This window comes from Channa argus, chromosome 3, assembly GCF_033026475.1.
Source record: "Channa argus isolate prfri chromosome 3, Channa argus male v1.0, whole genome shotgun sequence".
NCBI lineage: Eukaryota > Metazoa > Chordata > Actinopteri > Anabantiformes > Channidae > Channa > Channa argus.
The window spans coordinates 21591449-21603715 of NC_090199.1; the positions used below are offsets into that span (position 1 = coordinate 21591449).

A 12267-nucleotide genomic window follows, 5' to 3' on the forward strand; every position below is an offset into this window, starting at 1 on the left:
TTGTTATTGTTACAAAAATATGCTATAGAGAACTGTTGGTTAAAAGTGGGACATGAGCCACAGTATTCAGTGTTAAACCTTCTTCCTGCTTGGACTCTACTCCTCTATTATAATCTCACATGTCGAAATGACGACAACTGTTTTAAATAGAAACACATGTTTTGGGTTGCTTGCTGACACAAATGAGGCAGTTGTTCTTAGTTTAAAGCTAACAAAACACATAAGGTTGTTCATACCCACAAACATAATCAGGTCAGTTTTTTACCTGTTTCCCTGGGAGGCAGTCACCCTTAACTAAGGGTCACTTTGTTGTGACATACAGAGACCCACCTTCAGTGGTTTAGGTTCTTTATTGTTCTATGTGGAGCAGCGTATAAAGCGCCAATACTTTTAATGCACCAACCTAATTGCCTCAAGCCTATCGAGTATTAAAAAAAGACTGTGTGATTCGAAACCAAACTGGACAGTTCAAGTCCATGCAACTGTAAATTGAAGCATGTAAATGGAAAAAACTGTTTGGGTGGGTGGTGTGGTGTCCGAGTAAGAATGTCAGCTGATCCTCACTGTTTTTTTAGCTATGGAAGAAAGCAGTGATTGAGTCTAGAAAAATCTGAAAATACAGTTATGGTGTAAATGATGTGATTACAAAAAAGCCAAAATGAGAAAGTTTAAACAGACAACTAGAGTTAAACTACATTATGGCTTAGAGTGTGTAAAAATGCTGAAAAGTTTTTAAATGTGTTAAAACTGTGAAAAAGTACCAATCAGGAATCTGTATTGAAATCAAGGTATCTGTATCACTATCTGTACAAAAATTGTGTATAATGTACCCAGCGCTGGGCATATGTAAGAATAGGGACAGGGTGTTTTCAGAGAGATACAGACATTATTGAAAATCTGTAAGTGACCGATACATAACTCTTCTGCTGGCAAATTGTTATGTGCCGTTTAAAAACACAGTCATTGGAACTTCTGATGGAAACACGCATGTTGATTGATAATACGTCCACTGATTTACTTCAAAGTCACAGTTTTTCCAGTCTGGAAAAAGTGCACAATGCTATTGCGTGCAATTGTGCAAACAGAGGAATTAATTTGAGTTGTCTATTTTTTATATTTTAATTTATATATTTTATTTATAAAAGCCAACACAAAATGTCAGTTAAGTAAAAATTTGACAAACATACTTTAGCTCCCGATTAGCAGACTCCAGACCTAAAAAGAACCCTAATGTCTTGCTCTTATACTCATACAATATACTATTTTACTGAGAGAATTCAGTTTAATTGGCTCCACAGAGACATACACAACAAATTTACTTTTATGTAAAACTGTGTGTTTTCTCTCTCTCTTTCTTTTTGAGACTGTTTGCTTTGGGGCCCTGCTGCAGCATTTGAAACAAAAGGCAGAGGCAGTTCTAGGGGGTGGGCAAGGGGGCTGCTGTCCATGCTTATTATGGTCTGCTCCCCTCCAATGTTTGACCTGGGTGTTGGCGTGTGCATCTAGGAAGGTCAAAGTATTGGCCTCAGTGTGGCCATCCTTGTGAAAATTGTCTACAACCAGCACTGACAAAAAGACAGTTACAATCAAATTGTTCAAAGCAGTGTTTTTCTCAATATAATTAGTCATGTTCATTTTCATTTTTGAGTTGCCTAGACTCCAAACACAAACACAAAATAACAACTCCCACTTACACATCTCTTTTATTGTATAGTGCACTTACTTCAAACTGAGTATTTGTTTTTTAGCCTTGATCAAGAAGTTCATTAGATATCTCCTTTGTTTAATCCTTATTGGCTTCAGTTTCACTGTAATGTAGTCATTTTCTGAACTGAATAAGAATTTTAACATTTACAAATTTTCTAATTAACATTTACATTATATATATTACTTCTCAAAAAAGTAGTTCTGTGTGACAGTTTGGCTTCCTGCATCAGAAATACAAGGCAAATCAGGTATAGTTCATCCATTACAGGCCCCTTCCAGAAGTATTGGAAGGCTAATGCATCTTTTTTTTGTTGTACACTGAAGACAATAAATATCAGACCAAAATTCATAATTTCACCTTTTGTTTCACAGCATTTACATTTAGATGTGTTGAACAACATAGAACATGGCAAGCTTTGTATCAGATGACCCACATTTTAAGTGAGCAAATGTACAGAGATTGACAGGAGTTTCTTGTTGTGTCCCGAGAGATTGATTGTTCAAACAATAAATAGTTTCAAATGAATAATCTTGGCGTTCCCCTTGGGTTTTACCTGTGAAGACTGTATTTGTTGTTAGAAAGAATAAATCAGTATGACAACCAGAGAGCTGCCTGTAACGGGAAAAGCATTGTGAATCCAATCTGAGAGGGAAGAAGGAAAATAACACAATTATTGCACAGACATTGGCACTGGTGTAGAGAGGAGTCACACACACTCTGGAACAGAGTTTTATAGACAGCTGAAACTAAGATTAACTTCAACTAAAGTGATGGAAAGAGCAAAGTGTGAAGGAAGAAAGAATCTGTTTATCATCCAAAACAAACAAGTTCATCTGTGAAGCAGAGTAGAGGAAGTGTCATGGATTGGGCTGCATGGCCGCTACTGGAACAGACCTGTTAATCTTTATTAACGATATAACTCATGATTGTAGCAGCGGTATGAATTCAGAGGAGTACAGAAACATTTTGTCTGCAAAAGTAGTTGGGAGGAACTGTGTCATGCAGCCAAAGACACTGATCCAAAAACACAATGCCAGGTCAACAAAGGACTTCATTAGACTGATAAACTGAAAGACCGAGTAATTCACTAAACCTTAACGCAATTCATCTGCTGAAAAGGAGAATAAAGGGAGACCCCTCTAAAAAAACACAAAAAATGAAAGGGGCTGCAGAAAAAGCCTGGAATAGCAGAATAAACAAGAAAATAATAATTTGGTGATGTCAGTAAGTGAGTCACAGGTTTGATGCAATTATTGTTACAAAGGCATTTCTCAGCCAAATATCAAGCTTTTTTTATTTAGACTATTTTCAATACAGCGGGTGCTATGTTCTCCATTATTCAATGAATCTGTGTAAATACCATCCAGTAAAAGTTGAAATTATGAGCTTTTGTTTCATAATTATCTTTTTATCTAGATTTTTTAGTTTTCAGCAAAACAGAAAGAATGAATTGACTAAGCAGTTCACTTCTGAAGGCAATTGAAAGCTACAAAATACACCTTTTTTAAAAAAAACATAAAAGGACTTTTCTCATCCATACATAATTAGAGAAAGATTGGAAAATGTCAGTTTGTATTTCAACCTCCTTTTTTTTTCTAAACAACACTGTATCACTGGATAAACATTTTTATCAGTCACATGGATCTTTTCAGTCACATGGATCCTCCAAGTGACATCATGTGGAGGAACCTGGAGGAGGTGATGATCACACTCCATAGTGTGAGGGAGTTTGTAATCAGTCAACCTGCTTTTCCAGAGCTCCTCCAGATGATATCATCTGAACTCCTAATGATAAAAAACGCCTCTGGGTGATGTCATCTGGGGGAGTTTTTCAGCTAGAAGCAGAAAGGAATTCAGAGGGAAATTTAAAACTATAAGTACAATATATTTTAGGGTAGAAAACTAGCTTAAAATGAAAAGAGAAAAAAGTGAGGAACAGAATGTGCATGTAAAAATGGATTTAATACTTTTCCAAACTAAACCCAAACCCACCATGATATATTAATATTTTTTTTGGCTTTGGTCATTTAAAACCAGAGTAACTATACAATCCATCATTTGTGAGGTGTCCTCAGCATAGCAGACACCGATACCACTGAATGGCTCACTCTTGTCTCAACATATCCGTGAACAGGACGTCAGCCGTCATGCATGCTGTTGTCCACATTCAGGTTCATAACATAAAAGTGCCACAAATGAGCGTTCATTGCTGCAAACAGACACACAACACAAGCATGACTCAAAACAGCAACAGCAGCATAGAAAAAAAGATGTAGGAAAACCCTGCCCTCCATACGCACTCACTGCATTTCCTAGGTCCTTACCCTAAATTTAACCTTTAGTCTGCTCTTTGAAGCTGTAAGGACTGACATGACTGAATGTCCTCATGTTGATGGCACTGAACAAGTTGCCCAAACAGCTTTATAAGGACAAGTATACACATATGTACACACACACTTACACTCAAACTGAACACCGCTATAGTTTCATTTTTTTAGACATTCATGTCTAAGGTCAATAAATACCTTTATCAAGGTCCCAAACTAATAAATATTCAATTGCAACACACTGACACATAATTTCCTGCAACATTATGCAGCGGTGAACATCCTGATGAATGTGGACCTTTTCTTATTCTGCTCATCCCCACTCAGGCTGTCTGTTGGTGCATGATAAACACTGATCTGAAACAATGAAAAGCGCAATCATCCAAAGTTTTCATGATGAGGGGATCTGAAGCAGCCTGTTCTCAGACATTTGTCTCCTCCCCTTCTAGATGGTGTAAGTGGCACTGGGCTCTCTCTTCCAAAAACACATTTTCTGTGGTAGTGCTGGCGTGGCTGGTAATGCCTCTGTGTGGCAGGAAAGAGAACTTCAGGGTGTGTCTACTCTTGGCAGGCCTGCATTTCCCTGTCCCATTGCTGTAGGAGACCACCAGTCGGTGGTTTTCCTCCGGTGCAATGGAGCAGGGCGGGCTTCTGTCTGATATGTTGAGGCGAGGTGAGGTGGGGTTGCTGGCATTGTTGTCGTGGGGGTCGGGCAGATTGCCCATGGCAATGCTGCCACTTTTGATGTGCCGCGTGTGGCTGTGGGTATGTCGGTACTCCTCATCAATGTCCTTACCCAGTTTCCACCTCTTCCACTTTTTCAACATCTCAGACTGCACCTGAAGGATGATGGGATGGAGGACAGAAACAAAACAGACAGGAAACACATGAAGATTTGTGATGTAGATGCCTTTTGCCACTACAACACTACATTTAAAGGGTTCAGAGATTTGTAAATGGATGAGACAGCATGTGTCTGTCCCCTTTTGTGGACAAAAGAATAAAGTGGTACTTGAACAGAGATAGAGCTTATAAAGATAGAGATATAAAGGGGCTGAGCAGGAACACAGATGATGGAAAATGTCTCATTTATCTTCTCTGTAAAAGGAAAAGAAGACACTGCAGTAACAGCAGAGACTAAGTTAAGGTGGTGCTCAATATGAAACCACATCTGTCTCACCTCTTTGTTGATGAAGCAGTATAGGATGGCAACCAGCAGGCCCTAAAAGAGGAGGTGGAGTTTTATGTTTATTTTTGTCAGACACTGGAAAAGAAACAAATGTTAATCATTATTTTTATCTGCATATTTAGGAATAATTGTCTACATATATTCTACATATATTTTTATCATCGAAAAATACCCAGATATCACGAGTCTTTGTGGCATTTGACTCCTTTGTTGTACAAAAACAAACATTTACAGCCCTGCCATTGCAATGGGCTTCATTGTTCATAAACTATGCTGCCCATCGCAATTATTATACTAATCTATATGGTGATAGTATTAGTAATTAACAGGATGGCTGTTAAATGTGATGCCAGCTTCAAGTTCCTGGGAATCCACATCTCAGAGGACCTGTCCTGGACCACCAACACCTCCAGACTGGTCAAGAAGGCTCACCAGCAACTTTTGTTCTTGAGGACACTGAAGAAGAACCACATGTCCTCAGCTGGTGCTGAACTTCTCCCCTTTGCAATAGAGAGCATCCTCACCAGCAGTATACGGAACTGCACTGTTGCTGAGCGCAAGGTAACTGCAGTGGGTGGTGAAAACTGCCCAACAGATCGCAGAGTCTCCACTTTCAGCCACTGGGGATATCAAGAGGAAATGCTGCCTGCGCCAAACTAACAGCATTTTCAAGGACCCCTCTTACCCTTCCCATCCACCACTTACCCTCCTGCCCTCCAGGAGGCACTTCAGGAGCCTCCGGACTAAAACCACCAGACTCAGTAACAGCTTTTTTTTCCACAGCATTACTGCGTTACATTACTTAACTCTGCCCTCCGACCCCTCACTCCTCTATACAATCATCTCTCTTCTTCCTCTCTCCTGCACATACAAACAATGAACTGTATCCATCTCATACACTTGTCCAAGTCCTTATTCATTTCATTCATTCATGTACTGAATATTTTGCATTTGCTTTATACATTGCACTGCCAGCTGTTGTTTATTCAGTTGTGCATTATTCTTAATGTAATGCTACAATAAAAAGTGTTTATAGTTTCTGCTGATACTTAACATCTGATAACACACATTGATATCGACATCATGTCCATAGTACTCCATCTGTATATTATTTTGTCCAAAGTACCTCCATCTTTATATTATGTTCATAGTCCTTCCATCTACATATTAGTAGTACTTCTACATGGACATTATGTCCATAACAGTACCCATCTTGTACATACTGTAGACATTGTATATTTTGCACTACTTATTGCACTTCTGGTTAGATAAACTGCACTAAACTGCATTTCACTTCCTTGTACTTGTACATGTTTAATGACACTAGAGTTGAATCTAATCAAATCTAAAATTCTTAAGTACCGTTTTTTTATACCTGCAAGTGATAGATTGCTGAGAATGCTTTCCACTAGATATGTCCCAGTATTCTCTTTTTCCCCTGGTATTTACATTTGAAAACGGGTACTGATACGAGGACCTAAATATTATAGTACTAAAAACTTCTAGTGTGACTTGCTGAACAGTAAAATCCTCATCAATCCACTGTACTGAAAACTTTGAAAGACTGGATTGGCCACACCTAAAAGCTGTTTCCACCAAGTGTTTCATATTTCTAGTCTCTGACAGTCTGCAAAGAGCGCACACCTGATGACTTAAAGCTCTGAAATATTCCTATCCAAAAATCCTGTGAGAACTGAAATAGTCATATGTTCTTCTGCTAAAAAAAAAAAGTTTTATAAACAAAGCATGTTTTGCTAAAAAAAAAAAAAAAAAAAAAAGATGAGCAAAAATAAGCTTGGGTGAGATCACAGATGGATTTCTTCACCTCCAAGTGAAGTCCTATTGAAGTTCATGTTCTAACCTGGAATGAGCTGAAGAGGAGGTCGCAGAAGAGACGAATGAGCCGCAACATGGAGCCTTTGGGCACAGACTCATCAATGACAAAAGTGAAGAGGATGGCGTGAATCCCCAGCAGGGGGATGAGAGTCAGAGTGGACTTTGCTAATCTGGATTAGAGGAGAAGTAGAGAAATTGGGACAAGGTCATTATTAAGGCCAACCAGGAGTCCTTTTATTTAGTATTTCTTTCCTACACACCTGTCTTTACACATTTAAGTTATGTAAAACCTTGATCTCAAACAGAACATTAAGCTGTAAATACAGTTTACATAAAAAAAACATTATTATGGATTTCAGGGCAATAACAACCTCTGAAATTTAGTAGAATGAGTTAAAATGTTAATTTCTCTAAAGCAACTATCTAATATTTCTATGTCACATTGACTCACATGACTATTTGTGTTAGGACAGTGGTTGCTTGTTGTGATGAAGCCACAGAAAACTAGCACCCAACTGTTTCCTCACATTAGTGTCCTCAGAGTCTTTTAGCTCATAGTTTTGGTTTCATGGCCTGAATCATGCTGGCAGTTTCCACTAACTGAGCTTTTCCCCGTTCATTCAGGTTCGGCTTGTTTCCACCGTATTTTAACACTTTTTGGTAGCAAAAACTTTAGCACCCCTCAAGATGAATATTAAATGAATCAACTTTGAAGGGGAAGGGGTGAGTGATGGTGAGGCTCTCGTCTGCGATTAGTTAATGTAAGAACTGTCTAATCTCAGATGTTAACATAACAAGTAGGGTGTGAAACCATACACACACTCGCTTAGCGGTGTAAACAATGGCCGACATGAAACGAGAGGAGGGAAAAACACAGAGCAGAAGCAAATTAGAACTGACCACCTTTGCCACGGGATGGTATGGTACCACTGTTGAAATGAGCTTCACTTCATTCATATTCACTGCTTTCATCAAGCACTGTTTTCAGTGAAAAAGGGTTTTTAAAACAATCTCTACGCAACCTGTCCAGCACATATTTCCACACACCATTTGTTTAATCTCTTTTAGAAACAGTTTCTCCCACCTGAACTTGTAGTCGGTGTACCTCATCTGATGAGCTCTGAGTTTAGACATCAGGATTTTGATGATTCGGATGAATATGAAGAAGTTAATCTGAAATGAGTATGGTACTGAAGTTAAACATAGAAAAGAAAATAATATTTATGTTCTGTACATTTTTAGATGGCGCGATGAATAAGAGAGAGACCGAGACTGTGTAAAATGTCCATCGCTAGACTGTCATTTTGTAACTTCTGCGGTCTGTGGGATTTGACCTGGGCACATACACACACATTGTGATTTAGTGCAGAACCCTCTTCGACGACAGAGAGCATTAATTATTACAGCACTCAAGTTATTAGCGCTCCAAGTTTGGTAACGTGTGTATGTGGGTGTGTTGAGGTGCACACACACACATGGTGTATTTAGGTGTGAATGTGTGTGTGAGCAATAGTTTGAACCTCGGGGTTGTGTTTAGGATTGTTGTCGGATGACAACTCTGTCTGTTACACAACCAAATGGTAACGATTGCAGGGATTAATATAAAGGGAATTTTTCCACACAGCTCGTGCAGTACAGTGTGACCTACACAGTTTCTGCATATTTATCATAATCACTATCTCTATGAATGCATGTACACATTTACATGAGGTCACGAAGGTTGCTACGGTTACTGTAAACGTTCACTTCTCGGTTCTCATAAATGTGTTCATCCATAAAGTTGTTTGTCTCCATGGGAACAAGAGGCAGGAAACACACAGGAGAAACTCCACAACTTGTGTTTTATGTGTGTATGTAAGTGTGCGGGTGTGTGTCCTGCTTTATACACGATCAGCCGCCACAGTTGTTAATTTTCCAGTTTAGGGTGAAAATCTCGATGAATCATATTCATTAATTTGATTTAGATTTCTTGAGGTCACAATTATCTTTTTGCTTTAATGAAACAACTTGTATTTGTGAAAAAGTGTGTGTTTTTGTGCAACTAGGTTTCACTTTGTTTTTCTATAATCTGTGTAGGAGTACAGTTTAAACTTTTACATGTCTGAAGACTGTAATTACTTTCTTTTGCATAAGTTCCACCAACCATTTTTTTTGCTTTATCTGTGGACAAATCCCTGAATAATCACACTAGTCAGGTTACCTGCCAGTTACAAGTTTACAATTGTGAGTAATTTAATCCTGGATTTTTGCATTTCCTGCATCACTTGTTAAATAGTCAGAGACAGACTAACTTACCACATAAGAAAAAAGTATGGGACAACGGATGATCCACCAATATCCCATGTTGATATTCCTCTCCCAACACCTACACATACAGGGACACACACATTTTACTCTGTAAATATTTGCTGTTATCAACGTAATTCTGATCCTCCAGCAGTATCCAAAGAGTAAGCACATATTTACATGCAAGGGCATGAATAGACATCCTATCAGCAGGGGTCACAGATAAGACCTGTTATATGTAAACCACCTTTCATTTGATGTGAGCATATAAAGTTGGTTGAACTTACTCCTCGTTCTCATACAGATATTTCACTGTGATCCATGGCAGCACGAACGTGAGTGGTGCACCTTTAAAACAAAATGTGAACATTAACAGATTAACAGAACTATCACTTCACACATAACACCGTCATCATTAACATGTAATCTGTGACTTAGTTATACCATAACCAATGATACAGATGATTATAACCAACATAAATATGTATTTTTATTTTCTTTTTACCTGATGTGGATCTGAAATAAAATGTATGGCCATTTCTGTTCTCCTGTATTTATACAGCTGGTCTCTCTTTTTTCTGAACTGTCAGGCTACAGTGGCCATCTAACATCAGTTGGACTATCTGTATTAATTTAGTGGTAAGATCAGAGCAGTGGCAAGATTTGTTATTACTGCTCAGTGAGGATTTTTATAATCATAGGGAAAAATAGATAATTATTCAATTAAGTTGTTATCTCAGAATAACTGGCTGAAAACGTAAACATGTGCATCATAACAGTCATTACGTATTTCAAGATAATAAGAAAATTAAGATGTGACCTCTGGACAACAAGTCTAAAATGATAAAGCTGCACTGGGCATCTTTTTTTTATTATGGCTTGTGGGGAAAGTTTTTAAAAAATACTGCCAAAATCAGTAGTAGTTAGATTCAGATAGTTTTAAGGTAAGCAAGTATTTTCATAAGTGTCTCACTGATTTTCAGTTTTTCTACAGCTTTCATTTTAAAGGAAATCTGCAGAGCTTTTAGGCTTGTTTCCACTGCAGGAACTTCCCTGTGGACCAAGAACCCTTTGAGGAAGTTAGTTCCTTTACCTGTGCTTCCAGTGAAGGAATTGGTTCAAAAGTTATCGGAGTGACACATGCAGTACTACATATCACTGCACAACATTTTACACATCAGGCACATTTTTAATTTTCCCAATCCACCTGGGGCTTTAGCCATGCTCCAAAAATGCTAATGACTAATGCCGTGAGGATCATGGGGAAGGTTCCTGGACTTTACTTCTTTGGAAAGAAAAGCATCAAGTTGCTCTAGTGGTGTTACTTGACGAAGCATTGGACGTGACTGTATGTTTGAAAAAGTAAAAAATCTGGAGAGGTAGAGTTAGAAACACCTGATTTTTCGCTACGCCTCTGTAGCCCAGTGTTTAGCGTTCTTCCTTGCCTTTGACTGTGATGGTTTAACCATGGTAAACACCTTATATGTCTGAGGATTACCTAAATTTCAATTTTCTGTTCTCAGCACAATGGCTTTTGTCTATAAGATGCAGCTTTTTGTATTTCTGTATCAACCAGGGTTTTGGTGCTTACCCCAGCCGATGGCTAGGTAAATGTAGAAGTACTTTCTCTCAGTGAACACAGTGATGACCAGCAGACTGTGCAGGTAGATGCCCTCCACCAGTAGCCAGTAGTTGTTAGCAATCACACTGTACTGCATCATCACCATGGCACCACGACACCACGTTACAGCCTGACGCAAGACAGGAGGCAGTGAGGAAATAAGCAATAAAACAAATTATCAAAATGACACTTTTCAATTGGAGCTCTATTTGGCTTCAGCTCAGACACTACAGCACCAAACAATGAATTACTTTTCTCTCAGAATTACTGTGCTGTAAACTAATTGATATTAAGATATATATGGTGCAAATGTAATTTCCAGAAAAGTTGGGACAGTGTGTCAACCAGTAGTAAATAAGTAAAACCAGAATGTATAACGATTTGACTTGAAACCTATTAAATTATAAATAGTATAAAAACAACAAATCATTTTCAAAATGTTGAAATGGTGTTTTTTTTGTGAAATATTTGCTCAATTTAAATTTGATGCCTGCAACACATTTAAATAAATTTGGGACAGGGGCATGTTAACCACTGTTTTACACCTTCTTTTAACAAGACTTTGGTCAGAGGGAGACATTGACAGTTGCTTTTTCCCATTCTCGCTTGATAGTTGTTTTAAGCTGCTCAACAGTTCAGGGCCTTTGTCATATTTCACCTCCTAATGCTACACAGATGTGCCAGTTACCCTGTAACCAAGTTGTAGTTTACGGTTGTTTCTTCTTCTTTAGTTTTGGGCCTTGTCCTTTGTGTAAATAGGTTTCTCCAGATTCTCTGTATGTTTCAATTATATAAAACGTAAATATTAATATCCAGATATGTTTTTACTAAATACCAGCTACCAGCTATTATCTAAAGATGTTATTCTCAAGGTGTTAAACACATGTCTTTGATTAACCCCACCCTCATCCTTCCTTCTGGTCCAGGCATAAATCCAGGCATAATACTAGCCTGTTGTCAATTAACCTTGTTAGTTTTTTTTTTTTTTTTTTTTGGCCTTTGGTTGCCCCTATCCCAACTTTTTTGAACTACATCTTGCATCGAACTGTAATAAAAAAACAAAATAACAACAAAAAAAGTTTGTATTCTCTGCTTTTCCCTTCTGTCCTTCACTTCAACAAAAAGTTGCATTGCAATAACATAACTGGACGTATATATCCTACAGCCCTGTATCTGTTTTTCTATGCACAATTCTAAATTTGCAATTTACACTTAATAGCTCCATCAAGTGCAGATGCAGTAAATAGCATGATGATCATATAGCGTAGCAAAAAGTATGTAAGGCTGAGGAAGGGGATGG

At 38.1% G+C, this 12267-nt stretch overlaps 1 protein-coding gene across 5 annotated transcripts in view; it reads right to left on the minus strand.

Annotated features, from left to right (window-relative positions):
• Positions 1 to 2715: 2715 nt before the first annotated feature.
• Positions 2716 to 12267, minus strand: part of gcgrb (glucagon receptor b) — a 55562-nt gene continuing 46010 nt past the window's right edge. For all 5 annotated transcript variants that reach the window (XM_067498113.1, XM_067498116.1, XM_067498114.1 and 2 more), the window contains 7 exons: positions 10938 to 11097; positions 9634 to 9694; positions 9356 to 9425; positions 8145 to 8233; positions 7086 to 7230; positions 5216 to 5257; positions 2716 to 4874 (listed from right to left, as the gene is read on the minus strand). In XM_067498113.1, the coding sequence (XP_067354214.1) occupies positions 4458 to 4874; positions 5216 to 5257; positions 7086 to 7230; positions 8145 to 8233; positions 9356 to 9425; positions 9634 to 9694; positions 10938 to 11097 (984 nt within the window). In that variant the 3' untranslated portion in view covers positions 2716 to 4457. The remainder of the gene's footprint in view (positions 4875 to 5215; positions 5258 to 7085; positions 7231 to 8144; positions 8234 to 9355; positions 9426 to 9633; positions 9695 to 10937; positions 11098 to 12267) is intronic.